This window comes from Gouania willdenowi, chromosome 11 (assembly GCF_900634775.1).
Source record: "Gouania willdenowi chromosome 11, fGouWil2.1, whole genome shotgun sequence".
Taxonomy (NCBI): Eukaryota; Metazoa; Chordata; class Actinopteri; order Blenniiformes; family Gobiesocidae; genus Gouania; species Gouania willdenowi.
The window spans coordinates 13,525,029-13,552,988 of record NC_041054.1 but is presented as its reverse complement, the minus strand read 5'-3'; the positions used below and the strand labels follow the sequence as shown (position 1 = coordinate 13,552,988).

Here is a 27,960-nt window from a genome sequence, read left to right as displayed (position 1 = left end):
CGACCAAACGTGGTTGACCACTTGGTGTTGTTTATCTTCTGTAAAACGATACATTTCTTTAATGTTGTCGCGGTTGCTGACTTAATAGTCCCCATATACACTTATCAAATCGTTTTTACTCGTGTTTAGACGGTGGAAAGTTTATTTTTGTTTTTGTCCTCGTCTGAAAATGCAGGCTAATGTACCTGAGAAACGAGCCAACTTTCTGATGGACGCGTCCGTTCTGTACAAAGACAAATGTCCCGAGATGTCACGGTTTCTACTGTAAGTAACTTTGTTTAAATCTATCACAAATCACTCTGTTACTCCTCTAAGTCTATGCTCTACTCATTGTTGTAAGTGACTTATCCAGACGCTAGGTGGAGCAGCACGACCAGTGACTGTGGTCTTAAGCGTTCAAACAATAATAATTTATCTCTGAAAAATGATCTGGAAATTATTGTAGTTCTTTTTTTAAGGCTATTTTTTGGAAAAATTCACCACAAACTATCAGTACTATTGCTAAAAAAAATACTATATTTTCCTGTAGTTTATTTAAACTGGATTAATTTATGCTTTAGAGGCCATTTTATCACTTTTGGCTATAGGAGACAATAATTAGCTACATTTTACAAAGGAGACCAGATTCACTTACTATTGAAGTAATCACATAAAGTTGCATAGTATTGAAAACATAATAATTTGTACTTAAAATTACACTCATTGTTTTTTGTTTTTCTTGTATAGATTAAGCCTTAAGGGAACCAATGTTTGAGACAAAGTTAGGGGTTTAGGAGAGCTCGCTGTTCCACAAATGAAAAAGCATGTACAATTATGGAGAGGGTACTTAAAAGGGGATGCACATGATTTGACAGAATTGCAAAGGGGGTACACGGGACAAAAAAGTTGATTGGGAACCACTGAATTACATAAACTCGGTAAAGGTTTGCTACAGTAACAGAAAATCAGTTTTTTTTTTTTTTTTTTTTGGTGATATTTATGTAAATAGATACACACAGACACACACAGCCATCCATCTTCTCCTGCTCATCTGTAGTCAGGTCGTGGGGGCAGCATCCTAAGCAGGGAAGCCCAGGCTTCCCTCGCCCCAGCCACTTCATTCAGCTCTTCTCAGGGGATCCCGAGGTGTTCCCAGGCCAGCCAAGAGACACCATCAATGAGTATACAGCATACTGTGTAGTGTGTACTATATTTTATAAGCATGGTTAGGAGGATTAAGATGATGATCGTTCCCACTGAAGTATACTTCCAAGTTTTCCAAGATGCATTTCGAACCTACGACGACAAAAACCGGAAGCACACTGAGGCTAAATATCTCCATTGATTCTCCACCTTTGAAAGTTCTGAAAACATTTTAAGCAAGAAAGTGGCAAAGTAGAGTATCAACATGTGGTCATTTGATTCATAAAACTCTCGAAAACACATTTCATGGCGACTTTTCAGAGACCTGCCATTGTGCAACTGACTAAACTTCCGGTTAACTTCAAAACAAGAGCAAAAGCATTAAAAAACTAATGGAAGACAAGAAGAGATGCTTTTGTTTTGAAAAGGGGATGTTTGATTTTTAGCTTGAAGCCAGTCCCTGGACCATTTCACATTCTGCTCGCAATGCATCATGTGGTGGTTGAGTCTAGTGTGCCCACTGTGCATATTTAAAAAATGTCCCAACATAGTATACATCCAGGTATTTCTGGTGTACTTGATCTTTCCATACTTTCTAATGTGTACACTACGCACTACATACTCATTTTGATGTCACACAAGTACGGTAGTATGCCATTTCAAACACTTAGCACTAATTTCTTGTGCCCCTACACTTCAGGGTGCACCCTTCGGTCTTCAGGGTCTCCTAAAGATCCCCCAAACTCATTTTAAAAAAAACGGGGAGACCTGGTGTTCCAGTCTGTGGCCCCCAGACTCTGGAATGACCTTCACCAGTCCCTTCGTGAGCTTGACTGTGTGGACTCTTTTAAAAAGCAATTGAAGACTTGGCTTTTCAGAAAAGCTTTTGGTTAATGGATTTATGTTGTAGCTCCTGTTGTTTTGATTCACCTATGTTTTGTACAGCACTTTGTGATTTTTATGTGTGAAAAGCGCTTCATAAATACTTCACTGTACTTACTTATGGCCATAGTCTCTCCAGCTGGTCTTGGCTCTTCCTTGGAATCTCCTACTGTTGGGATGTGGCCTAACCCTTACCAGGGTGGGAGCAGTCTGGGGGGCATCCTAATTATGGTAGTTGTGCGAGCCACCTGATCTGGCTTTTCAAATTGCAAAATCAACATTTAATACATTTATTTCTTTCTTTATCCAAGTATACGACAAACAAAAGTTTTTGGTTTGGTATCCAAATAACTAGCTTATAGTAATGCTTATATCTGTTGAAAAACGTAGTGTGCAGTTGTGTTTTTGCGTGTGCTTCTTATTTAAATGTCGTTTAGTGGTGGTTAGGTTACTGTGTATTTCTTGGAGAAGATGTTGGTAATTATTATTACTGGTGGTTTATCTAATATTGTACTGGACAGTATGGATTCCCAAGTGAAGTAGATTTTATTTCCACAATTTACAGCACCATCACTAACAAGCCCCAGAGAACAAGAGCTGTCAGGAGTAAACAAAGCAGCTGTATTCATCTACAACGGCTTTAATTATAGGGGAGGACAGCCAAAAAGTCTTTCAGCTTTTTCTGCATCTTTTCTTGTGTGTATGTGTAACAAGCACACGAGCAAAACCGCACAAAGTGTCACATTCTTCTTAAAGTTCTGTTGTGGATATTTTTTTTTCTTCCCTTTCCACATCGATGCCTGTTTACTGTCGTCATAATCATTTACAGCCTACTGCAGGGCTATACACTAACTTTTCCAGTGGTTTTACCTTTTTTTTTTTTTTTTTTGAAGCAGGGCTGGGGGAGAGTGTACAGCATAGCCATGCATGCTAATGAATAGTTGACTTAACTGGCGTACCATAGTTTAGTTTTGTATGAAGTAAAGACTGACAATGACTCGAGATATATTTGCTAAATGTTTTAATGTTTTTGTCAATATTACGTTTTTTGCAACAAGCAGTGGCTGAAATAACAGGTCATTTATTTTATATAATTTTAAAAGATGTAACAATTTTTTTTAATTAACAGCAAATCATAACTACAGGTTTCATATATTCTGTTTTTTTTGTTATTTCGCAGAAAGGCTGTACTTGAATTAAATTAACAGTTGCATAACCAACTTAGCATCAGCATTGCTTCACCCCATGGAATTAAATTCAGAGGGTCCAGCTCTTATAGTGGGGTCTCCTAACCCCCTTCCCCGGAGTGCTCAGCTGCTCCGTCCACAATAAGGTCACCCAAACACTCGCACGGATGTGACCAGATAAAATTTTCACTCGCACACACTGAAAATATACTCTCATATGCAAATGAAAATATTACTCTTTAGAGAAAATAGAGAGAAACGCGGCAGTCTTTACACCTGCATGCGCTCATACTGCTGCTAGATCTCCTGCCATGTCTCTCTAACCTCAGGCTGTTATTTTCACTTTGACAGAAGCCTTGAAAGCTGTGGGAAAAAAACCACAAATGGAAGCAAAAACATTTGCGTTCAGAAGCCAAACCCAAGTTGTGGCTTTCTTTTTTTTTTTTTACATATATATTTAAACTATTTTGCTACTTGTACATTGATTGTTTTGCCAGACATCCTGGCTATGGGTAGCTTTGGTATAAAGAATCATTTTGACCACATCCAACAGATTTTTCTGTCCACAAGATAAGATTTAAATCTTAATGTTTGGCCCAAAAGATGGTTTCACTTCAAGCCACTGTATCCACGGACACAATGTAGAAGCTGTTATTAAGTCGGTGATGCTCAAAATGTTGCTCTTTATGTCTTAATTTTAATCATTATTCACCCAGAAAACCTTAAAAGGGGGAAACTTTTTAACCCCTTTTTACCTATTTCCTTTGGCCATTTTACAACTTCCTTTGTCCCATTTTTGCCCCTTTTTGAAAAACCTCTGACACTTTAGCTCCTTTTGCCAATAAATACTAATTTGTCAATTTTTGCAAGTTTATTCTTACAATTTTATCCAATTTGTGTCCTTTCTTGAATTTTTTGCCCAATAAATACCACTTGTTTCCTTTTACCCTACATTTTGCCTTTTTTTGTTCCACATTTTTGCCGTTTTTCACTATTGTTTGCCACATTTTACCCATTTAAGCTACTCTTTGCCTTTGTATACCACTCCTCTTTATTTGCCCATTTTTGGCCACACTTGACTGCCACATTTTGCACTTTTGGACAATTTTTGCCACCTGTTACCTTGTCTGCCTCCACTGACTCTTTAAAAAAAAAAAAAAAAAAAAAAACGTAGCGGAATGGACCGGCCCACTTCGGGTCGACGGCCCACCAGGACAATGCCCGGTATGCCAGATGGCCAGTCCACCCCTGACTCGTGATTCTTGGGACTTGTTTAGTTTTTTTAATGTCATTGAAAATATGACAGTATTGTTCTGTCTTTAGTCGTAGGTAAATGTCACAGTGGGATTACAACACACTTTATACAATATGACAGTATCTGCTAATTGTCACTCTGTTCTTTGTACTGCTCGGGGTTTCCTCTGTGTATGTTATGATCAGATGAGGTTGAGTTCATGCGTCATTTGGGTGTTTGTTTCACGGGTGCGTGTTATTACTCATAAACAACACTTCACATACCGGTACATGTGTGAAAAGAGCGTTACTGCCTTCTGCCGTCGTCTTGGTCTTCTTTTAGCCTCATGATGAGTGAATGTGTGGTATTACAGCGGTATTATCATCACAGCAGCACTAGCATTAGCTTGTAAGGCCAGAAGAAGATAATTAAATTGTTCCCTAAGTATATTTCCCAGTCTGTGTATCCATACATGTGAGCTGATGTCACCTTATGGGCTGAGGCTCATGTTGAGACCTTTTCCCGTTAGTTCACGGTCATCATTGTTTTTCTGTAACTCGAGCCTTAGTGTTCACTTTGGTTATATTATATATTTGACTGGACAACGTACACAAGGGATGTCTAATACATCTATCTTGTTGGAAGACATTTATGCCCTTATTGGGTAATAATAATGTACACGTATAAAGCAAAGTCAACCCTGGTGAGACTGAGACCAAAAAGCTTCAGAAGGGCTTTTTTTTTCCATCAATGTGACATTTTTCTATCACTTTGTTTTAAAAATGTCCAATTTAAGAAAATATAAGCCTAAATGTTGTTGTTTTAATGTAGAAATGAAAATTGGTGTTTTTTGTCTTCTTCTTTCTCGGTCGGTTTGTGTAAAAATCTTAAATGTATTTAAGCCTCTCACTGGGAAACACCTGCCGTTTGCTTTTATCCATCATTCCTAGCTAATAAATAGGACTGTCATTGCGTCCTGCGAGGTTTACAGGAACTACTGTGGCGGGCGCTCATATTAAAATACCAACAAAAGTGTTTAACTCAGGCAGGATGTCTTGTCTCTGATTACACCATCCCACAGTATCAGCACATAACTCTTTCTGTCATCCACAACTTATTTCTATCTCATAGGACTTTGTTTATGACATTTTGAAGTTGAATATTTCATATTTTGAGTTCATATCCTCTGCTCATCACCAAGCTTATCAATAATACCGGGAACAAGGCAGAACAAAAATGGTGGCTAGTGAATCACTGTGCTTTTCTGGTGAAGGAACAAGAATGAAGGAAAAACACTTCAATGCATCCACTTACGGGACTCCACTTCCCACAAAGCATTGCGTGAAAAGGGAGTGTGTATATATACAGTATATATATATGGTGGAGATAAAAACAAACTTTTGACTGGCAATTTTGACTTTTTCTTTTATTTTTGAATGAACGATCTTCGATTCATTGATCTATGAGGCACATGCTATGATTTTATCTAATTAAAAAATTCATTGTGGGTAGCGGCTTCCAAGTTAGTGATCTTATTAGTTCCTTTACAAACGCCCTCAAGATCATTTTAATGGTAGATACTTTATTTATTAATCTCCAGGAGACATTCACAATGTTATTTGATTTGAGGTGTACAAAAAGCAATGTTCTTTGATATAATATTGACCTGCGCTTAAAAATAGACAACTAACATTTGCCGTTACCATGGTAACTTGATGCAGCGGAAGTTGCACCTTTTCTTTGAACAATGATTCATGGGGATTAGAAAAAGTTGAAAAGAGGTGACTAGTCAGCTATTGTTAGTCATATGCTTTACATATGTGACACTTTTTGATCTTCTTTTCTGAACAGTTAAGTTTGTGGAACTACTCAAGGTCTTTTAGTCATTCACAGACCACCTCGAGTGATCAGTTATGACATGCACCATTTTTTTATTAGCTCCTCCGAATCATTTCCAGTATTTTCTGACTGTGATTCTGTGTCATCTGCCATTAATCTGAACATTAAAAAGTCTCAAAGGAGTATCAGTAATAGGACGTATGGAGCAAATGCAGCCAGCTGCAGAATGTGTCGTCATCAGGTCTGATGATTTGCCTCCTCACATTTAGCTCCGTGGAGAATGCAAAAATGAGAATGTCAACAAACCCAATGCCACCAGACACCATGGCAGCCCACGAGTCAGCTCCAGAATAAAGTGGACCCCATGCCCCCCCCCCCCCCGTCCCCCGTCCCCTTCCTCTCTACAAACAACCAGCTCTGTTTTCCTCTCAGGGCCACATGTGCAGCACGGGGCAGTGAATGAACCCCTCATTGATTTTAACCAAGAGCTAATTTTAGTGGGGCTTAGCAGTGGCTTAGCTCAAATATCTCAGTGTGAGTGATCCAAAAGAAGAGGCATCGTTCAAAGGAGATGCTTTGCATGTTAAAATGATTTGGAGATTTTTCCTTTCCTGTGCAGACCTAGGTTTTCCTGTTGTTGGCTTTCCATAACACACAATGTTTAGAGCCTTTTCTATTGAATTCTTTCATCCAAGATGTTTTGTTCCATCAACACTTTTAATATGGAAAAACTAACAATATTTTTCTTACATTTGCCTTGTGACATGATAATAAAACTGTCTGGTCTAACCTCAATGTATCTGATAATTTTTCCTTTTGTTTCTCCACAGGCAGAGCACTTTCCAGGAAAATGGTACGTTAACTCACCTCTAGACACTAAGCATTTTTCAATTTAATTCAACACGTTTGTCCCTATTTCCCTTCTGCACGTGGGCATTTTTATAATGCCCATGAGAATAATCCTTACATAGATCAGAATGCAGTGGTGAGGAGGTCAAGGTTTTTAAATGTCACTAAAACTTCCAGCCTAACACATTGAATCTGACGGCTCAGTGTAATTAGCGCACTACAACTATATAAGGTTAAACAATCTCAGCTGAAAGGGCTGCAACTCTGCAGGTTTTAGTTTTCTCCCTGATCAATAAACCTGTTTCTAAGACTCATTAGAGGACTTTGCTCAGCGATGCACGACTACGCTTTCTTCAGATTTAGATTTGTTGGACCAATCGTTTCCAACCTGCAGGATAATGGCTCTTCAACAACACATTTAGGCCACTCTTAACCACAGGGTGTCAAGCTCATTTTAGTTCAGGGGCCAAATACAGAACAGTTTGAACTCAAGTAGGCCACAGATTTTATGCAGGAAAACTTATTATTTCAACATTATTGTGCCCTAGTTTGCACTACACGTATATATAAAATACAAAACATGTCAGAAACCGGCTATATCTAAGCAATAAGTGACAGATATCGGTCCCAACAGGGTCTTTACTTTAAATTTCCTTGAGTTTGTGACAAATTTTTATTTAATTAAGGGAAATATTTTGTAATAATTTTAGGAAAATTTAAAGATTTTGTAAGATTTGTTTTGTTTTTTTTTTTTTTTTTTTTATTAACATTAAAAACTGTGAGCCTCTGCAAATATTGTTGTTTCATTCACACAACAGTCGACTCTTCCCCACCCTGACTCCCTCTTCCCCACCCTGACTCCCTCTTCCCTTCCCCCTCACCTAGGTATAACACTGCTCTCTTTTTTATGTTCTCCCTTTAATAAAGTATTTCTTACCCTTCCTTAGGGAGGGCTGGTGATGGTCACACTTATGCAATAAAATAAATTCATTTATTTAATAATGTTTTAATAAAACATGCATCGCTGTCGTTAAAAGATTGCACTTCATGTGGTGTTGACCTTCGACAGCATTTGCAAAGTAGAAAAATAAAAAAATATACAGGTATATAAATTATTCAGACTGTTACCATAGATGTGAACGATTATCCAACATTAATGTTTCTGCTTCCATTCTCTATCCTAATCCTAATTCTGTTTACACTCCCTATCAGATTATCATCATTTAAACAACAGTATTTGGCTCTGCGATAGAATTTAGTTTTCTAAATGAAGTGTTTGTCTTCCAGCATTCTTGGAAGAGAGGTTTTCCATTCTGCAGCAGAACATGTTGGTGTGTCCCTTCTGCCGTCAGTGGCTGCAGCCTGACAATCACAGAATACGAGTGTGGCCCAAAAAACGTCCGTCTGCACGTGTGCAAAGCGTCCTGCTCAGGAAGGCTAGGGGCAAACGACTCAGTCTGATGCAGAAAAACCTGCTGCATCGCTTCCAGAGGTCGTCATCACTGCTGGTGAGAAGGCGCTTGTGTCCTCAAGGACCTTTTTTTTTTTTTTTTTTTTAAATATGCTGCACTGCAGCATATTTGTTCTTGCAGGGAAAGACTAGAGGCAAAAGACCAAACAACATCAAGTTATTTACATTTAAAAGGCAATGACTACATTAACTGAGTGCTGAAAAGAACCTAAAATGATACAAAATTAACTGAAAAACTTAAATGCAGTGCCATAGTGTGTCACTTGTATTCTGGTTTGTGCATTGCAATCTTTATAATCCTGTAAAAAGGTGTAAATATTTACTGGGCGTTTGGTTTAAATCCTGCCAACATTGAAGCCTAATGTGCTTGTGTAAGCTTTATTCTGTAAGGAAATTAACTTTGAAGTAAGATTAAATTATGATTTTAGCTTTAGGGCATTAAACTCAGAATAATTCTGACACCTTTTATTTTGTAGCTGTTACTGTTGTCCGATTTATGAAGGAGGCAGGACATGTGAGAGCTTTGCTAGTGACCAAAAAACTGTATAATAATCATACCACCTTCATAACATCTGCATTGCATTGCAGGCGTTTAAATTGACTAGCCTCATAAAGTACCCCAGCGCATTTCTTTTGCCTGTAGTTTTGATGGAGGTCCAGACCGAATGGAAAACCCCCTTTGGCCACTCATGAACCCATTTAACCAGTGAAGGCCGTGTGGAGAGCGTGACAATGGGCTCACCTCTAAACAGTGCTGGAGAACAGCGATAGCAGGAGATGGAAAGTGGCTCCAGGTGAATTCCTGACACCTCATTAAAATCTGCAAGTTCATTCAATATTCAGGTCTTTATCATGAGGGGAATGCACACGGCTCTGTATATAGCGTATCTCTGAGCTTAACTGACAACAATGGAACAGAGGATATCGCTGGAGTGGATTCACAGTCCGTCAGCATTGCATAGATTTAGTTATTCTTGTAAGCTTTAACTAAATGGTTTATTATAGCTGATGATTAAGGAAATCCAATTAAATACGATATAAAGAAATATCAACATCATTTGTTGAATTATGTAGTTTGATAATTTCATACTACAGTAAATAGGATTTACATGAATTGTAGGGCTGTAGTCAACCAAGGAAATGGTTGGTTGACCAAGACTGTTGCACACCTAGCGATTAGTTGGCTTTTGAACACAGACCATTTATGAAATTAATTAAATTTGGCTTTTTGCCTTTATTGGTCATATATATATGTTGTTACCAATATATGAAATTTGTCCTCTGCATTTTAACCCATCCCTGGGGAGCAGTCGGCAGCCATTTTGCGGCGCCTGGGGAGCAGTTTGGGGTTAAGGGACTTGCTCAACATCCCACAGTGATGGCCCAGGTGAGGTTTGAACAGGCAACCCTCTGATTACAAGCCCAGTGTCCTTAACCACAAGGCCACCACTCCCCTATATGAACCTTATTCAAGCTTTGACCAGAACCCAACAAAGCAAAAGTGAAATCTACAGGTCCGACAGACATTAGGTATTTATATCAGAGCCTGACCTGAAACCAACAATTGAAACCTTTTTTTCCCTCATACAAATGACATATTTATGTTTGTTTTAGTGGTAAGCCTGCTTTTATTAATAAACTGTTAATGTCAACATCATATCAGCACACGGGGAAACAAACGCACGTCAAACACAGGTGCGTAATGCACCAGTGACCGCTGATCTATTTACATAATCCACGTATCAAATATAAGGATAATCCATCTTCTTGTGCAGAAAAAGGATTGATTCAATAGTGGATGTCTTAATTTGACCAATTAGTCGATTAAACGACCAAAGTTGGTATTGTAGGGCTTTAGCAGATCAGATTATTAAGATGGGGAGATACTAAAACATCTGTAAACATTTCAGAGACATAGGTTAGAAATTCTGCCCTGTACTGCATGCACAGGCTGTAATTTCACCAAGTTCACCATTGTACAGGTTCTTAGAGCTACTATCTTTACCATGGAGCAAATATTTATTCCTGGTTATTGTGTAATAGCTTAATACAACTATATTTACTGGTGAGTAGTTACAGCCTGTACATGCAGAACAGAAATGTTTCCGGAGGTTCCTGAGTTTTAATATCACCCATTAAGATGGTACAGAAGCTTCAAGACTGACCCAAAAACTCCTGTCGCAAACGTAAAACCTGAATCAATGTAAAAGAAAAAGCTCACAATGTGCTGCAAGTGATAAATTATCATTGCGTGATCCACCGTATGAAAGGCAGCTCACGGGCCTAGGAGCTTTAAAATGTGTGGCTTCAGTAGGTAGATCAATAAAAATGTTTTAAAAAAAAGCTTTAAAATGAAAGCTTTCAGCCATGTGGTTATGAATATATATTATTATGGCTTCTTCCCCGCAGTAACTTATCTACCTCATGTCCCTCTCGTATGTGTCATCGCAAATAGAAGAATGTTGATGCTTGTCTGTTAATCAGTACACTTAAAGAATGCCCTGCATTGTAATTTTTACCACCTGCTGTCATGGCTTCTGTTCATGCCATGCACTGAAAGATAAGGAGACAAATCATGCCATATGTTCTAGTCAGGCGACACCTCTGCTGGGCAGCAGGCTGATGATAAGGTGATGCCTGCAGAACGCTGTGAGTTTGGCACTTGGAATGCTTCCCTTTCTTTGGCCTCCTGATGAACAGAGCTCAGGGGATCCACACGACAGATTTACGCACGTTCTTTTTCAGGACAGCGGTTCAGGCCCAGGGTTAGGTTAGTCAGCAAATTATACGTTGTATGTGTTGTGGGAACAGTGGGAGAGAAGAATTCTTCTGCCTGTTGTCATTATTAAAGTATGCTGCAGCCACTGCTGTTTGACTTCCAAACAACTTGAATGCCACTTCAAAGAACGGATTCCTGCCAGTGATTTATGTAGTTTACTTTGGTTACTGTTAGTGCTTTGTCATGCCATTGTTTTCATTTTAACATGTCAGAGTGAAGTGTTATGGTTATGCACTCATTTTACCGTCAACCACATAATAATATTGCGAAAGCGTTGAGCTTTTTAATTACCTTTTTGACCTCGTTTGAGCTTATTTGTGAACATGCACCACTGGCATCGGTTTAACATGGTGGAGATCTGCAAATCTGGGTGTTTGTGGTAAGCTGTATTTTATTTCTCCATACAAGGCTTAAACCATAGCATCATCAGTTTTTTCCACTTAATTAACTGGTTTTTGTATATTTGTTTGTTTTACCCAAAGAAAGACCTTACGCAATGGCAGATTCCATTAAAGTTTGGAAGGGATCCGGATAGATATACGGATTATTAGATGTGCTTATTGGCAAGGATGTTGCAATACGCTACGTATCACGATACTTGGGTCACGATACAACATTATCACAGTATTGCAATATTCTGCCCAGTTAATATCAAAATTAAACGTAGAGATGAAAAATCAAGTTGCTGTATATGTTCATCAGAAGATATTGATCATTCAGAGGACAAATTCAGTCAAAACTATTTGCTTCAAAACATCCTATTTATTTAAAATTATTAAAATCAGACCCCAAAAAATCGCGATATACCGTGAAATCGATTTTTTTCCACACCCCTACTGATTATGGATCAGTTTTCAAAAATCCTTACCGCTCATCATTGGCGAAATTCACATCTAGGTTAGTAATTGACCGATCTTTATCAAATTCAACTCAATTATGTCAATGTGGTTCCTCAGATACCCTCAAAGAGATTCATCCAGATTGGGTTTTAATTGTGCATTTCATCTTGATTTTTCGAAAAAATGGGGGTGCCCAACACATTTGGACCTACTGTCTCATTTTTAATGGGGGATAGAAATTTCTTCCAAGAGTTTAAAGTGATCCTGATCATGGTACCATGATCAGGATCACTGATCCAGATAATTGCAAAGTGCTTATTTGGCACTTGGCGGAGGTTTGCACTCTCTGAGGGCTCTAGTTTTGTTTAAATCATTTATGGATTATGTTTAGTTTGTAAATTCTCCATGCCCCAACAAAGTGCAGATTTATCTCAAAAATGAAACTCTCAATAACTGCTACATTAAGGTTAAAACTGTTGGCATAAAACATCTCATCTCTGCATGTGACTATACGTTTAAAGTACACACATGTGCAGTATGCAGTATTTACCCCCCAGTGTGTGAACCCCCATCATTTCACACCATATTACTTTCACTGTAGGATACGTGCACGTGTCTCACCCTTGGAATGGATGCCAGTGTGTGATAAGCCTTCCTCAGCTCTCTGTTGTTTTAGAGGTTGTGTAAATCTGTGTATGTCTATGCGTGCTTGTGGCTTATCGAGAAAGGAATATGGAATTAAGTTTCACTGCAGCGCCACAAGAGACAAGGACCCTAAATGGAAAGAACAACAACATGTTATCCTCCTCCTTCATTCTTTGTTTGAGGCTATTTCTGTGTCCCAGTATGGTTGTTTTTTGGCTAGAAAATATTTTTTACTTGATTTTTTGGCATACATCCATCCATCATATCGATGGTGTTTTTTGTTTTTCTCTCATCTGAGAGCATTGCCTTTTCTCAATGAAAGATGGGCTCATCTTTCATGCATGAGCAGACAAAGTGACAGCTTACAAGCAGTTCAAAATGCTTTAGTTTTCCCGCAAGTGCTGTGTCTTTCTGACAATAGAGCCATTTTCTGTTATATAACACTAGCACAGTGCCCGTCGGAAGTATGTATTCATGTGGGAGCTTAAGTAGAGTTGTCAATTATGGCCAAATGAGTTTGTGTTTGAAGGTTGGATGTACAAAGAGGTGTATATACTCTGTACTCTGTAGCGTTATAAAGGGGTTTATGTGCGGGTGCAAAGTAAAATAGTGTGTGCGATTTCCCTGGTTTAATTCTATGGGACATGCGCATGATGAATTAGGTAGAATCTGATAAAAGACAAACACATTTGTACAAATAAAACTGTTTATTTAGCATTTAACATTTCTTAGTGCATGGGTGATTTCCATCCAAGGCTAGTAATTAATATACAAACAGATGTAACTTAGCAAGCAGTAGGGATGTCCTGATACACCTTTTTCATTTCCGATATGATACCGATATTGCAGCCTTGCGTATCGGCCGATACCGATATTGATCCGATATCAGCATGAATCATACATACATTTTTTTTTTTTGCTAGTATATCAGTGTGAGTGCGGCTGCTCAGACGGCCCACCCCCCTCTCCGATGTAACCCACCGTTTGGTGTAACCCGCGTTAATTTCAAAATAAAATGAAAATAAATGGTTTGAAACGTAATTAGCAAATAAGAAACAGTCAAAAAGTATGTTTCCTCAAGAGAGAAGTCCACAAGAGCTCAAAACTTGTGAAAGAGCCTTAAACTATCTTCCTCTTTCTCACTGGAGTGTCTGCATAGCTTTGTGCGCAAACGTCTGGTGCGTGCTCACGTAGCTACTCAAGCTTTTCAACGATTGGCTCTGGCTACACACATGACTCTAGTGGCTGTGCTTCGCTCGCGGTAGACAACTTTATGAAGTTATTCATTAACGGTAGCGTTACAGGACAAACAAATGTGACGTTGCACAACTTTGGACCAAGCTGCAGCTATGTAGCAAGTATGAGCTCTGTCTGTAACTGAATACCAGAGACATTTGAGGCACAGACAGACACACTCAGACAGACAGCGATTCCTTGCTTTTATAGATAGATTATTTATTTTTGACATCACTGACCACATCTCATCCTCTCTCACTTAGTCTAACCCACCTTCATCATTACTTGACCCTTGTGTTTTTCTTCAGCTCATATTGCTAACCTTAGAATTACCTTCATTTTTCTTCTCTGTTTGTGCTTTTCTCAGCCATATCTTCTCCACATCGCTCGTGTATCTCTGTCAGTCCCAAGCACCTTTTGTTCAGTTTCCAAGAACAGGAAGTGCTCCATTAAGAGTTTGAGGAAAAAGTATTGAGTGAGAAGGTGGGAGACAATGTGAAGACTGTGAGCTTGCATGGATACAAAGGAAAGTCTACTGCAAGTTAAATTACTCACACGTGAGGCAGGAAAAGCAATTTTAAAAGAAAAAAATAAGCCTTTTTGGTAATTTAAAAGAAATGTGAGTATTCAAACCAACGGAGTTCAAATCTTCCCTGAACGTAATGTTTGTATCATAACTGCCTGTCGGCTCTTAATTATTGTATCAGCTTTTCATTCAGCTTGTTTCCATGCTGTTAATATAAGTGCATTGCATGTAAAACTGTTGCTGGGCGTCTGTTTCTTCCCATGGTTTAACACAGATCTGTCTCAGGTGACACAATGCCACTGTTCAGCCCCTGATCCTCGGTCGCCAACATTCGACACATATTATCACTGAAACCAGAGCTGCTGGCATGTGAGCGCATTTATTGCATTTGTAATGTCTCCTCTTTAATCAGACCTTATCTAAAAACAGATCCATCCCAAAGCTGGTTTGTCCTTATAATCCCCCCTGGGCTCATCCAGCTGCTGGCTGAAGCACAGCTGGAAAGCTGGAAGCTCACCATGTGTCCTCAGGTGGAGTGCAGTTTGTTCAACCTCTTTTAGCCTTGACAAGGGTAAATGAAACATTCAAATGTGGTCATTATCCATTCCAAAGACATTTAGAGTAATAACTGAACAATGTTTAAGAAATGCTATTGCTAATACTTTAAGGAATTAGATCTAAATGTTGCTCATGTTTAGCCCTATGTTTCATTGTTCCTGTCATAGAGGATGTTGTTTTTCGTTATCCAGATTTTCTTTTACACAGGGGCGTCAATGCAGACATGTTTGCCACCTTTTAGTTATAAAAAAATATATCACCAAAATACACTAGAGCCCACACATTAATCGATATCGCTCAATATGTAAACGATAAATTACCTTTTTGCTGCACGGAGATAATTATTTTCGATTTTTTTTTTTTGCTTCGCTCCTCTCCTGTGTGTCTGTTCTTATCGCCAATTAAGTAATATTTTCATAGTCATTAGTTTACTGTATATGTTTGATTTTCTACAGAATTACGTCAAAAATACTTAACGAATTTTGACAAAATTTAAACCAAAGATGAGATTACACAATGGAAGATTCCATTAAATGTTGGAGGGGATCCAGATCAGTATACTGATTTTTAGTTCAGTTTCAGAAATCAAAATATCCCTATCACTCATCATTGATAAAATTTCCAAAAATGTATATCTTGGTTCATAAATGATGGATCTTGATGACATTTGACTCAGTTATGTTGAATTAGTTCCTCCATTAACCCGTTGAGTTTCATACTGGATCGGTTTGGGATTGTGCATTTCACATTGAACTATTTGGAAAAATATAGGGGTGCCTATACATGTATCAGCAACACTGATCCAGATAACTGCATTATCTGAAAAAAATTGATATTTGGCATTTAGCTGAGGGCATTATTGTATTTACAGTTTATAATTTTTATGTTGACAATGTTGCTACCAAAATTAAAGTTCCTTATTTGAATTTAGTAGGGCTCTTCTTCTTTGTCTTGAATCATATTTTGGGTATTATAAAGAATTATGTTCATGTTTAGTATATATGCTGTTTATATTAATGATCCTATTTCACATATCAGTGCTTTTTTTCAGTCCCTAACATCGGTATCAGCATTGGCCACAGAAATCCCATATCGTTGGGCTCTAAAATAGACTTTACACTTGGAAGGAGTTGGGAAAAAAGTTTCATTATTCTCCAAAAAACCCACAAGTCATTGACATGGAACAACAGAAGGTGCACGTGTGCCTTTCCAATGATCATTTGAATATTTTTAGAATGTATTTCCATCCTTGGATCACTAAAAACAGGTTTTTTCTTTTCTCTGATGGAAAAGTCACCCGTGTAGAGGGAAGAAACCAAGTGCAAGTCAGATTTAATCATTTTTCTTTCAGCCTCTGATTTGATTTTCTGACCTTTTCAGAAACTAACTGAAACCAAAAGAGCACGATCCAGGTTATTTTTCCACCCTGCTCTCTGCTTTCTGATCGGATGGCTTTGTTTTTATCACGGCGCCTCCAGACAGAGTGGCTCATAACAGGACAGCCATTGATTATAGGAAAGTTTACACTTGGCTTGTATTGATCTCACAACTGCTGCTCTGCTTTCAGCTTCACCGTGTGTCATCGATGTGCTCGCAAATGACCATCACGTGTGATCGAAACAGATACTCCTGTTTCTCGTTTGTGTATGCAAGTAAAATCCAGAAAATAAGTCTCTCAGGGAACTGAAGAAGTGAAGTTACCGTAATGCCTTCACATTATCTTGAAACCCCTTTAAAGGTCCCATATCATGCAAATCAACTTTTTTGAGCTTTTAACCTTGTTACAATGTAATTTCTTATCAAAAACACCCCCAAAGTATCATTGGGCTTCCTTTCTGCATCTCTGAGAATTCCTCAATAATCCTGCTCTCTGAGCTGCTTCTCTGCCTTCTGAAAAACGAGCAGTTCAAATACTAGTGATGTCACTAGTATTCTGAACCGTCCCCTCCAGGAAGTGCCTGCTGCTGGTGCCGCGTCTCCACGGTGAACACTGCAGTGTAGGCACCCAGAGAGCAGACAGACTGACTGATCTGCCTCAGAGCGAGTCATGCAGGCTAGTCAGTGTATAGACACGCCCAGCAAACAGCCCATTGGTCAGAAAGTCACTTTTTAGAAGCTAAAACTCTGGAATGCAGGCAAGTTTGGGAAAATAAACCTAAAATACTATGCACAAATGGAGATGGATGAAAAATGCATGAATGGACCTTAAAAAAACTCTAACAGGCTTCTACATCAGTCACTTTTTCTTTCAGTTATCTACCTACTGGTATCAGTTTTCCTCCTCCTGAGAGGTGTTGCTCTACCAAGGTCAAACTAATCAACCCATAACCTCAGGCAGCACAGCGAACGATAGAAAGGGAATGTATTTATAGAGCAGGGGCTAATAATAAACTGATGGGGCATTTGCAGGATTGATTTATTTGGATCTGTTTGTTTAGAACTCCACTGATTGACTTTTCTCTATTTAATTACCATAATAATATTGTGTTGGGTTAATCTTTGCTTGGAATTCAAATGAGGTCCCCTGAAATGTCTAGTCATTTATAATAATTCAATAAAATGATTAAAAAACGTTTTTTTTTAATGTTTTAATTATTATTTTTCAAATGTTAACACCACACACAAAACAATCTTAAATAACTGTATTCTATACATTAACTTTCTTAATTATGAATTGAGTTGAAATAAAATGCAACTTTGTGCACTAATCCTGACAACAACAAACATCTTCAAAAGCTAATTCTAGAAAGAAAGAAAAATCTGTGGAGACGCCAACAATTTGTGGTATTTAAATGGGGTCACAGCAAAATGTAAAATTATAATTAAAAAATAATAATAATCGGTAAGGAACGTAAATTGGTATAGCCTTGCATCGTCTAATGTGTAATTTGTGGCAATGCATGGAGGCTCCTGACTACTAGTCGATTTATATTCTAGTTTACAATTTAAATTTTTTATTCATGTACCCCCATGATAATTTGCGTACCCCTGGGGGCACCCGTACCCCACTTTGGGAACCTAGGAGATAGAGGATAATGTTAACGTGACAAAAACTGAATGTGCAGATCAAATAAAACGGAGTGAAGGATTGTCAAACATTGTAAAGCTACACAAAAGCTGAAAGCTTGTACAGTTAATGTCCGTATAACATGAATTTTAATGTTCATCTTTTGAGAGTCATAAATTGGTGGATGTCAGCATGCCGCCAAGCCCCGGCTGTGCAGACAGGATGAGAATAAACAGTTCAAGCTACATTTACATTATTGCTTGTATAAAAGAAATAATGAGTTTATTCTCTGTCGTGATGGCCTTGAAGATTTAAACTGCATTTATTAGTCTATACTGTGGATGTACTAACTTTGTCTTTTGTGATTGAAAGGAAATGAATGAACGTCAGTATGTGTGATTGCTTAGATAAACAGCAGTGATGTACGGGAGAAAAGTTCAGTTATTACTATGTTTCATGTTCAACTAACTGCTTCTGATGGGGGGGAGCATGAGGGATCAAACCTGACCTAGAATAAAAATACACAGCTAACTTATAAAAATAGATTGCACTGTTGACTATTGATATCACAAGTCTGGTGTTCTTTGTTTGACCATATGGTCAACTCAGTTTTGTTTTTAGAGAAACTTGAGCTCTTGCGAAAAATAAAACAATTATCCTTTAATATTCCAGGCTGCGCATACTTGCTTTATCCTCTGCTTATCGTGACGCTTTACCATGAGCGTGATTAGCCGCCGGGTAGAATCCAAGGTGAGGGAATGAAATCCCTCCGTGGCACCGACTCACGTGCGTCCCGACAAGTACATTTTGTAGATGTCAAAGGATTAGTGGAAATTAAAATAATGCACGTGCTGGGTGCGGTTGCATTTCAGGTCATCTTTCATTTTTCTCAACATGGTGGGCCAGTGTATGTTTGTGGAGCTCAGGACCATCCTGGCCAGTCATGTTCCTCCAAACGAACTTACTAATCTAGTGTTTCTCAAATGGGGGTACGCAATGGCACTACATACAGGGGGTACTTGAGAGAGAGGAAAATTAACAAATAAAAACATAAAAATGTTGTGTATGGGGGTTTATGGTGTTTATTTTTAGTTAAAAATGATAATTACACTGAATATTACCAGCAACTCACAAAATGACAACAAAAACACAAAATAAGAGAAAAAATATACTGAATAATAAAAAGAACAGACAACAACAAAATCCACAAAATAACACCAAAAAACACACGCAATAAGAGAAAAAAAGACTTACTAATTACCAGCAACACCCAAAACGACACCAAATACACACAAAATGAAAGAATAATACACACACAAAAAAAATAGAGAAATACAAGAAACGAATAAAAACACACATATGGAGATAGAATAATTTAAATAATACCAAAAACACACAAAATAAGAGAAAAATGTACTAAAAAGAATGGACAAACAACAAGAAAATACACAAAATGACACCAAAGACACACACAAAATGACCGTAAATTATAAAAGCTATTGAAATAAATTTATTCAGGATGCACTAAATACTGTTTCACTCTTTTTAGTAACAAAAAAAGATTCTTTATAATTTGCGTTACCACTCATTCATTCCATGATTATGCTGCTCTAGTTGATTTTTCAGAGAATTCTGATCAAAATGTTGTAGTCAAACAAAGGGACTACTTGCATTCAAAAGTAAGAAAAAGGGGGTTCTTGAACCAAAAAAAGGTTTGAGAACCACTACTAATCCATGACTTTATGCACCTCACTTTGTGCACGTCATTATGGAGATACAGTGTGTCCTACTCCAGAGGGCAATAAAGCACCTCTGGTTTAGAGCTTTGCACAGACACTGTTCATCATCATGTATGGCTGTGTTTATATTAACCCACATACAGTATTCGATGCACGGTTTTAACGTTACCTGCAGAGTCAGCACCTACTTTGACATACTACAAATTACTTTTATGCATCGATTGTAATCGTGGCTTTATGTTTAGTTTAGACACAGAGTGTGTAATTTCTTTTAAGTTGGATGAAGAAGTTTGTCACTGTGTTCATGCTTCTTAAAGGGGAGCTCCCTCCATCCTCTGATTTATGAAACATACCAAGTTAGGAGTTAGACATGAGTTTCTTTCATAACCTTTGTATAACCAAAGCTAAAAAGGAAATGGTGACTGTGCTATGCTAAAGCTAAAACTACTTTTTCAGTTATCTTTAGGGTTACAAGGCAGCAATGACTTTTTCACTTTACAAAGGTAGACCTTCATGTAAAAAGAGCACAAACTATGTTCTATATAGTAGGGCTGAACGATTTTCGAAAATAATCTAAATGCGATTTTTTTTTTTTTTCCTCAATATTGCGATTTATTATGCGATTATTTTTTCAAGGGCCTCTTGTCATGTATTCTTCAATGAACACAAGCAATACATCAATCTGTTTCATATTCAGCGATTTTAGATTTATTTCAACTTTAAATAAATATAGAATATACATTTTAAAGCACACATTACAACAATAAAGCAAACAAATCTGTGGCTTTACCTCTTCAACATATCTAACTAACTTCACGTGTCATGAAACATCTAAACATGTGGACGGCGCTTTTTAAACAGTCTCTGAACTTAACAGGACAGTACAAGACAGGACAAGAAAAAATAAAAGAAATTGCAGCTTTTGCGATTAGAAATTTGCGTTTTATATCGCGATATTGCAAATGCAATTAATCGTTCAGCCTTAATACATAGCATTTTTTTCCCAGTGTTTCTTGTTATATATTCACAGTTAAAGTAACAAAATGTCATTGATTTCATTTATCAAATATTCAGGTAATTGTCTGTGTAGCTGTGCAAATTTTACTAACCGAAACTTTATATCTACATTATTGATTAGTAAAATTCTGTTTTTTTGGCTGGTTGAAAATATGAACTTGTTTTTCTCTCTGTTGTTCAAAAGAGTAAGAAAGTGTTATTAGTATGCAGCTGTGTAAGATACAGAAAGTTGGCACTGTGAGTCACATAAAAGGAGATTAATTTGGTGTGCTGCACTAGCATCTTGGATTTAGAGCTGCTTCATGTATTACATTCATTCTAGAAGAAAGTATCATAATATAGCATAATGTTCTGCAATTTTTCTGCCACTTCCTACAAACTAGTAAAAAAAAATCAGACGTGTTCAATACATATTGAAAATTGGGTGTTTTTCATTTTCATTGATTGCTTAATAGTTTCTTTGCTTTGATAAAATCTTAATGCCACAGATTTTATTTTTTAAGGAAAAGTTGAAGCAATTTTAAAGTCCATGGAGATGTGTTAACTGTTGAGCAATGAAATGATGGTCCTAGATCAAATCCCTGCTGGAGATGGGTTTTTGATCTGTGGGACAATAAAAAAAGATCAACAACTCACTCACTTGATTCTGTTGATAGACAGCATTGCAGCACTAACTGGAGAATATGTTATTATTGGTGCAAATAGTTTTCTGAGATGTTAAAACAGGTGAACGGTCAATATCAGGTTTGTTCTCTGGTTAAACAATATATTGAAAAAGCCAAATTGTGAGCCAATTAGAGCTGCCACTTATTTATTGTCTTGTGCACTTTTATATTAAACTACTACTTTTATAATTCAATTCAGTGCCTTTATTTATCATTAGGGGTGTCCCGATTCGATGTTGGTCTAATATCAGCCTGAAAACGAATATTGGATTTGAATTTCTGATTTTTTTAATTAAGTTTTTTTCCCAATTAATTTTTTTTAATTTATTTTATTCAGTTGTAGAAAACTGTAGATATCACGTTGAAGGTTAAAATGTATGTAACCAATTGCTTAATAATAAATGGGTCAGTTTTTCTCACACCTACTGTTGCTGACTATTGTTCTCTATTTGAGTAACATCACTTGATCAAGACTTTTTTAACATTACACTCTACAAAATAAGTAGTTATAATTTTTTATTAAAAATAATAATTAAAGTATGTATGATTCATGCTGATATCAGATCAATATCTGTATAGGCCAATACGCAAGGCTGCAATATCGGAAATGAAAAAATTGTATCGGAACAGCCTTAGTTATTATACAACGTATTCTCCTGTTTACAGTGAAGAACATGGTAAAAGAATGCAAACATTACAGTTAGTTAAAAATAAAGTGCAAGTTCATTAAAAATATAGGGATTTAAAAGATAAATATTTATAAATATGACAAAGATAAAACATATTGCACAGGTGTTGCATATGAGAGTTCAAAGTGGTGACTGCTCTCGAGGAAAAAACTGTTTCTCAGTCTGTTTGTTTTTGTTTTGATGCCTGGTATAAGTAGTAGTAATAGAACAAGTATTACTAAAAACTTAAAAAGTATAATGATAAAGTAAACCATTCATCATAGTGAGTTTTGAGGAAAGCATGCTAGGCTGAGTGGCATGTACTGGACAAAGCTCAGTAACATTTGCTCTGTTGTTATATTCTACTGGTTTGTTGAAGGAAAATGGGTTTAGCATTATTCTGATTCATTCTTCTCTTTGACATAGTTCAACCTCCTTTGAGCCACTCCCCTGAGCAAAGATGGGTGGGTCAGCAGCGGGGCTTCGACCTTATAAAGCTGGCCCCGCAGAGTTGTGTAGTAAACACTTGACACTCAGTGAGAGAGAGGAAGAGGTCTTTGTGCGTCGACATTTAACTCTGCTGAACTCGCTAACAGACACCTGTCAGAATCTGCGATGGCTGCATTTGTGTCGGTGAGTTTTTCGCCTCATCAGCTTTCACGACTGTCAACAGCTTGCTTCACACTTTGCTGACCATGGCAAACAAGGTCGGTTCTAACCGGTTTGAACATCGGCAACCCCTGGAGGCTCGTGTCATTTATGGGACTTGGGTTACTAATGGTCTGAAAACATGTTCAGAGGCTTCTGCTGGACACTATTATTACTGAACGCTTTGTGTGGGGAAAGGTTATTTGCAGAAAATATGGATAGCAAAGAGGTTTTTTACAAGCCAGTGTTTCTAAAAAGGGGGGTGCAGCACTACAGGGGGTACTTGAGAGAGAGAAAGTTGGAAATTAACAAATAAAAGCCTTAAAAATATGGGGTTTTATCATGTTTATTTTTAGTTAAAAATGATTATCATATTATTGATGATGGAAATGATCTTGATTAGAAAATGAACTGAACATACAAGAGTCAGTCTTGGCCCCACACCAGACGGGAGATCAGAATCAGAATCACAATCGGAAAGGTTTTTATTTGCCAGGTACAGTTTAGAACAGTACAAGAAATTTAACTTCATAGTTGCAGCGGAAAGACACATCAACACACTGCGACTGCTGTTTTTGGCGCCATAATGTTTAGATGAGAAGTGGGATAAGAACAGGAGGAGAGGGAGGGGATGAGGGGGAAAAGGCAGGTCTTAGACTGAATTCCCTATGGGGAGTGTAGTTTAACACTAGGAAAAAAAACACTTCGTAACAAAAAGAAAACAGTCACGAAACATAGTATGTGGGCAGGTGTGGATGAGTGTTGGGTCCGTGGGCTGGGCGAAGAGGGGGAGAGGATATCCAGCCGCTGGGGGGCATGGGCATGCAGCCTCTGGGCGCTTCTCCACGTTTGCCTGAGCTGGAAGGGAGGGGGGGTCGGGTGGAGTGCGGTGAAGGCGTAGAAAAAAATAAAACCTTTGCTCTCTTCTCTGAAACAGTCAGATATGACTGGAAAGATAAAAAACATAGAAATAGTTTTTTCAAAGTATTATGAGCAAAATGCTGTAGTCGCACGAAGGGGGAACTTGAACCAAAAAAATTTGAGAACTGGTTTAAGCTACGAGATGGAAAAAGAGATCTTTATTTTCTTTCTTTGCAGACTTGTGATGCAGGCCTTGATAGTATATATTTGATTGGTGCTTCCTTTAGAAATGATTTATTTCTGTTGCTTTACTGGAATTCTAGGTTTTGCTTCACTATGTTTTTTTATTTTTTTTTTATTGATTAATTCTCGACAATTTCGTGACTCTCTCTGTACACCCTGTGACATCAACTTTTCCCGCTCCAACCACAGCCTTTTTATGTGCTCTATATAACATTTCACAGCATGGGTCACTGCAGAGCAGTATGCCAATGGTTGTCTTGAGTCATCATGAGGATGTCACAACATGCCAGTTTTCCCCCTGTAAATCCCCCTGTTTCCCCCTGTAAAGTGTATACAGTAAATACCAGTGGCAGTGTATGGGCCTGATACATGTTGGGTAAATGTTTGAATTAGTAAACCAAGACTAGCAGACAACAGCATTTAATATAAAATAAATAAAAAATAAAGGTTGGGTGGTGACACTCAAATTAAATATCATGGTGTCGTCTGCAAATAGGTGCAACAGCCCGGCCTTCATCTCTCTTTGGATTAGGTCTGTGTTTTCTTTTCTGTTGTCCATAACTCACCTATTTCCATCCATGCTTAAACATGCAGAAGAAAACTGGCATGCCAGCTATCTGTCTGTATCGTTTCTGGTGTTAAATGCTAAGAGATTAATTTGCCATCAGCAAATCTTTAGGATCCATGTCATGGGGCAGCCCTGCATTTAGTAAAATCTGCTTCTTGGCTAGAATCTGTTTTCATTGTCATCGGCTGGACTTCACAATATAAAAGTAAGATGTTTCAGTGAGTTTTATACAAGTGTGGCAATGCTGAATTGATTTAAAAATATACTCACAAAGTGAAGTGAAATAGAAAGAAGCTTCAAAGTTAGTTTCAAGAAGCGTTTAGGAAGCTCATTATAATTGTCTGGACACGATCCTCATGGGGACACCGCATATGCTGTCACCTAAAAACCTCATTATACTTGAGAAGAATCCAGATCCAGGCCATGCAGTATTAATGCAGAAGCTTCTTCACTCTTTTTCTTTTTATTTTACCCAGATGGCCACCTGCCATACTTGTATTAAGACTTCCAGACATAAAGGAATGAACAGGGACTTCATTGCAAGCCTGGCTAAGACCCACAGCACACCCGGGAGTTCCAGCAAACACAAGACGCCTCAGTCAGCCAACAGATCCGTCAATAGATCCGTCTCGACTACCCCAAAGACTCCCTGCAAAACCAAGACAACTGTGCACACACCGAGGTGGGTTATTTCAGCCTGCTGCTTTTATGACATATAGTTGTATATGCCAGTGTTTCTCAAATGGAGGTACATGATGGTACAGGGGGTACTTGAGAAAGAGAGAATGGAGAATTAACAAATGAAAACATTGAAAATATGGGGTTTTATGTTTATTTTTAGTTAAAAATGATAGTTATAAAAATAATGACGGATATAATCTGTGGAGGATGAGGAGTGCCACAATTAAATAAATAAATACACCATTAATTAAAAGTGTCAATAATTAATTACATTTCAATAATTAATTATATTAATTTTACATTTCATTTTCATTCTGAAAGGTATAAATATTTCACTATTTATTTCATGGTCTGGTTTTGCAGCAGTCAAGCTAAATCGATCGCTGACAATGGATTGAGGCAGCGCTAGTAAATATTATTCTGATACACTGGGTGGCGCCATACAATCTGTACGTTGGTTCCGTACTTAAGCATATTCCTGCTTCTACATTCTCAGCGAGGTCTAAAATCTCGCCAACGAGTCGCTGGAAAGTTCATGCACATCCTCCACTGTCGTAGCCGCCATGGTTGGAAAGAGTGAAGACCAAAGCAATGGAATGGGATTGATGTTAACCCCGCCCCCACAGACTTTGACGAGCAAGTTTGACAGATAAAATTCATTCATGAAGTACTGCAAAACCAGACCAGGACATAAGTAAATAGTGAAATGTTTAGTTTATTATTAACACTTTTAATTATTTCATGAACGGTGTATTTATTTAATTGTGGCACTTCTCGTCCTCCACAATAATCTGGATTAGAGCATGAACTGAAAATACAAAGGTTTTGGTCTCACACCAGGCGTGAGATGACCGGAAATGATAAAAACAATAGAAATAAATCTATACATGAGACACTAGATACTGTTTCATTCCACTTATTTACAAATGGAGATTCTTTAAATGTGTGTTATCACTCATTTATACAATCATTATGCAGAATTCTGAGAAGAATGTTTAAATTGGACAAAGGGGGTACTTAGATTCAGAAATGAGAGAAAAAGGGACTTGAATCTCAAAAAAATGAGAATAACTGGTATATAGGATTCCTTTACTGCAGTCATTGTGTGAGGATAACGCTTTTGACTCCTTAAGGAATTCAGTGAATACACTCATTTTAATTTATTTTTTCTTTTCCTCCTCATCATTGTTTCCTCTCCTTTCAGGTCGACCTCTAACACCACAGGATCAGGCTCTTCATCCTCCAAGCCGTCCTCAAAAAACAAAAATTGGGTCGTCCAGCGCCTCAGTAAGATTCTCATGCGAGAGGACGAGCAGAGCAGCAAAAAAGGCGGCCTGAAAGACTTCCTGTCCTCACTCTGAGTATCACCGGAGTGCTTTGTGTCTCCACATGTAAACAAAAACCAGGGATTCCACCTGTGTGGCAACCTGTTTGCACCCACGGCTATGCGGGAAACTCTAGGTTTCACAGCCAATGAGTAAAGGGGGAAAGTTTGCCCAACAACAGGAATTTCCAGCACTGGGCTGGATGGAATGGTGTTCCAGGAATCTCAAATGTATAGACAGAGCTCTGAGCTATTACCAGTGATCTGTTACCGTGACCCTGCTAAAAGGGGAGGAGTTCTTCTCAAACTTAAAACAGCCCGACTAAATGCTCCTCTCAAAGGGATGTTTGAGGGCTTTATCCAGACAATTACTCAATTTACTACATATTAAAGTTATTGTTTACTGGACTTTATCAATGTACAGTATATTGTCAGACTCTAATTCAGTTTTGCAATCAAAAACCTTTGACTTAATTAACATGCTGCGTTTTGCGCACAAGGATATTACGGACACACCACAAACACTTCCATCGCCTCTCTCCTGCAAATCAATCAAATAAACAAACTCAAAATAAGCAACATGAGTCAATCTAGAGGTTTCTTTATTTCTAACGAGGTTTTTCAGGAAATGTTTTTTCTACTGTCATGTTTCGATCGTCAACTGCCAGTCTTCGTCAAAGGAGTTCTGATCGCCTTTGATGGTTCCTTTGAAGTTTCACTTGACTTCCATGTAATAGTTCCAGCGATATATATATTGAAAAGCGTCCCAAAAGACCTTGTCTGAATAAACGAAACCTCGAATTTAACATAGTGTTAAAAAAAAGATGACAAAATGAATCTCGCTGGAACTATGAGTTAATCTCGCAACTTTTTTCTTTCTTGATTGAAGACAATACACATTTGCTCCAGCCCTGGATCCACCGTTATGAAATGTCTATAACTTCATGAGGTGGTTCACATGTCAATATATTTCTTTACATTTAAATACAAATACACTTTAATACCATTAATATATAATAACATTGTTCTTGTGTGGCATATGTAATTTTTTGTATTTGAATTTCTTGTTTGTAAATGCTGAACAGTGCAGAGACGACTGTGTTTGTACCTTCATATATTGTTTCTAACCAAGCGGGTCATCAATGAAAATTTGTAGTTATCAGGATTTATCAGTTGTTTACAATTTACATGCACCATCTACTGAATGCCTATTTCAGTATTGTTGCCATTTCATGTGAATACTGTGATTTATGTTTGAGAAGAAATGTTATGCACCTGCTGCATTTTCTACAACTCGATAGCCTCCTGTTATGAATTTAATATTTAATAAACTATGTTATTCCTTGGATACTTTTGATTGACTTTTCTCTCA

At 37.7% G+C, this 27,960-nt stretch overlaps 1 protein-coding gene across 1 annotated transcript; it reads left to right on the top strand.

The window, feature by feature from the left end:
* Positions 1-27,936, top strand: rmp24 (ribonuclease MRP subunit p24). Its single transcript, XM_028461373.1, has 5 exons — positions 1-264; positions 7,095-7,117; positions 8,401-8,621; positions 25,060-25,265; positions 26,469-27,936. Exons 1-5 carry the CDS (start codon positions 170-172, stop codon positions 26,623-26,625), a joined length of 702 nt encoding a protein of 233 aa, XP_028317174.1. The 5' UTR covers positions 1-169; the 3' UTR covers positions 26,626-27,936.
* Positions 27,937-27,960: the final 24 nt, after the last annotated feature.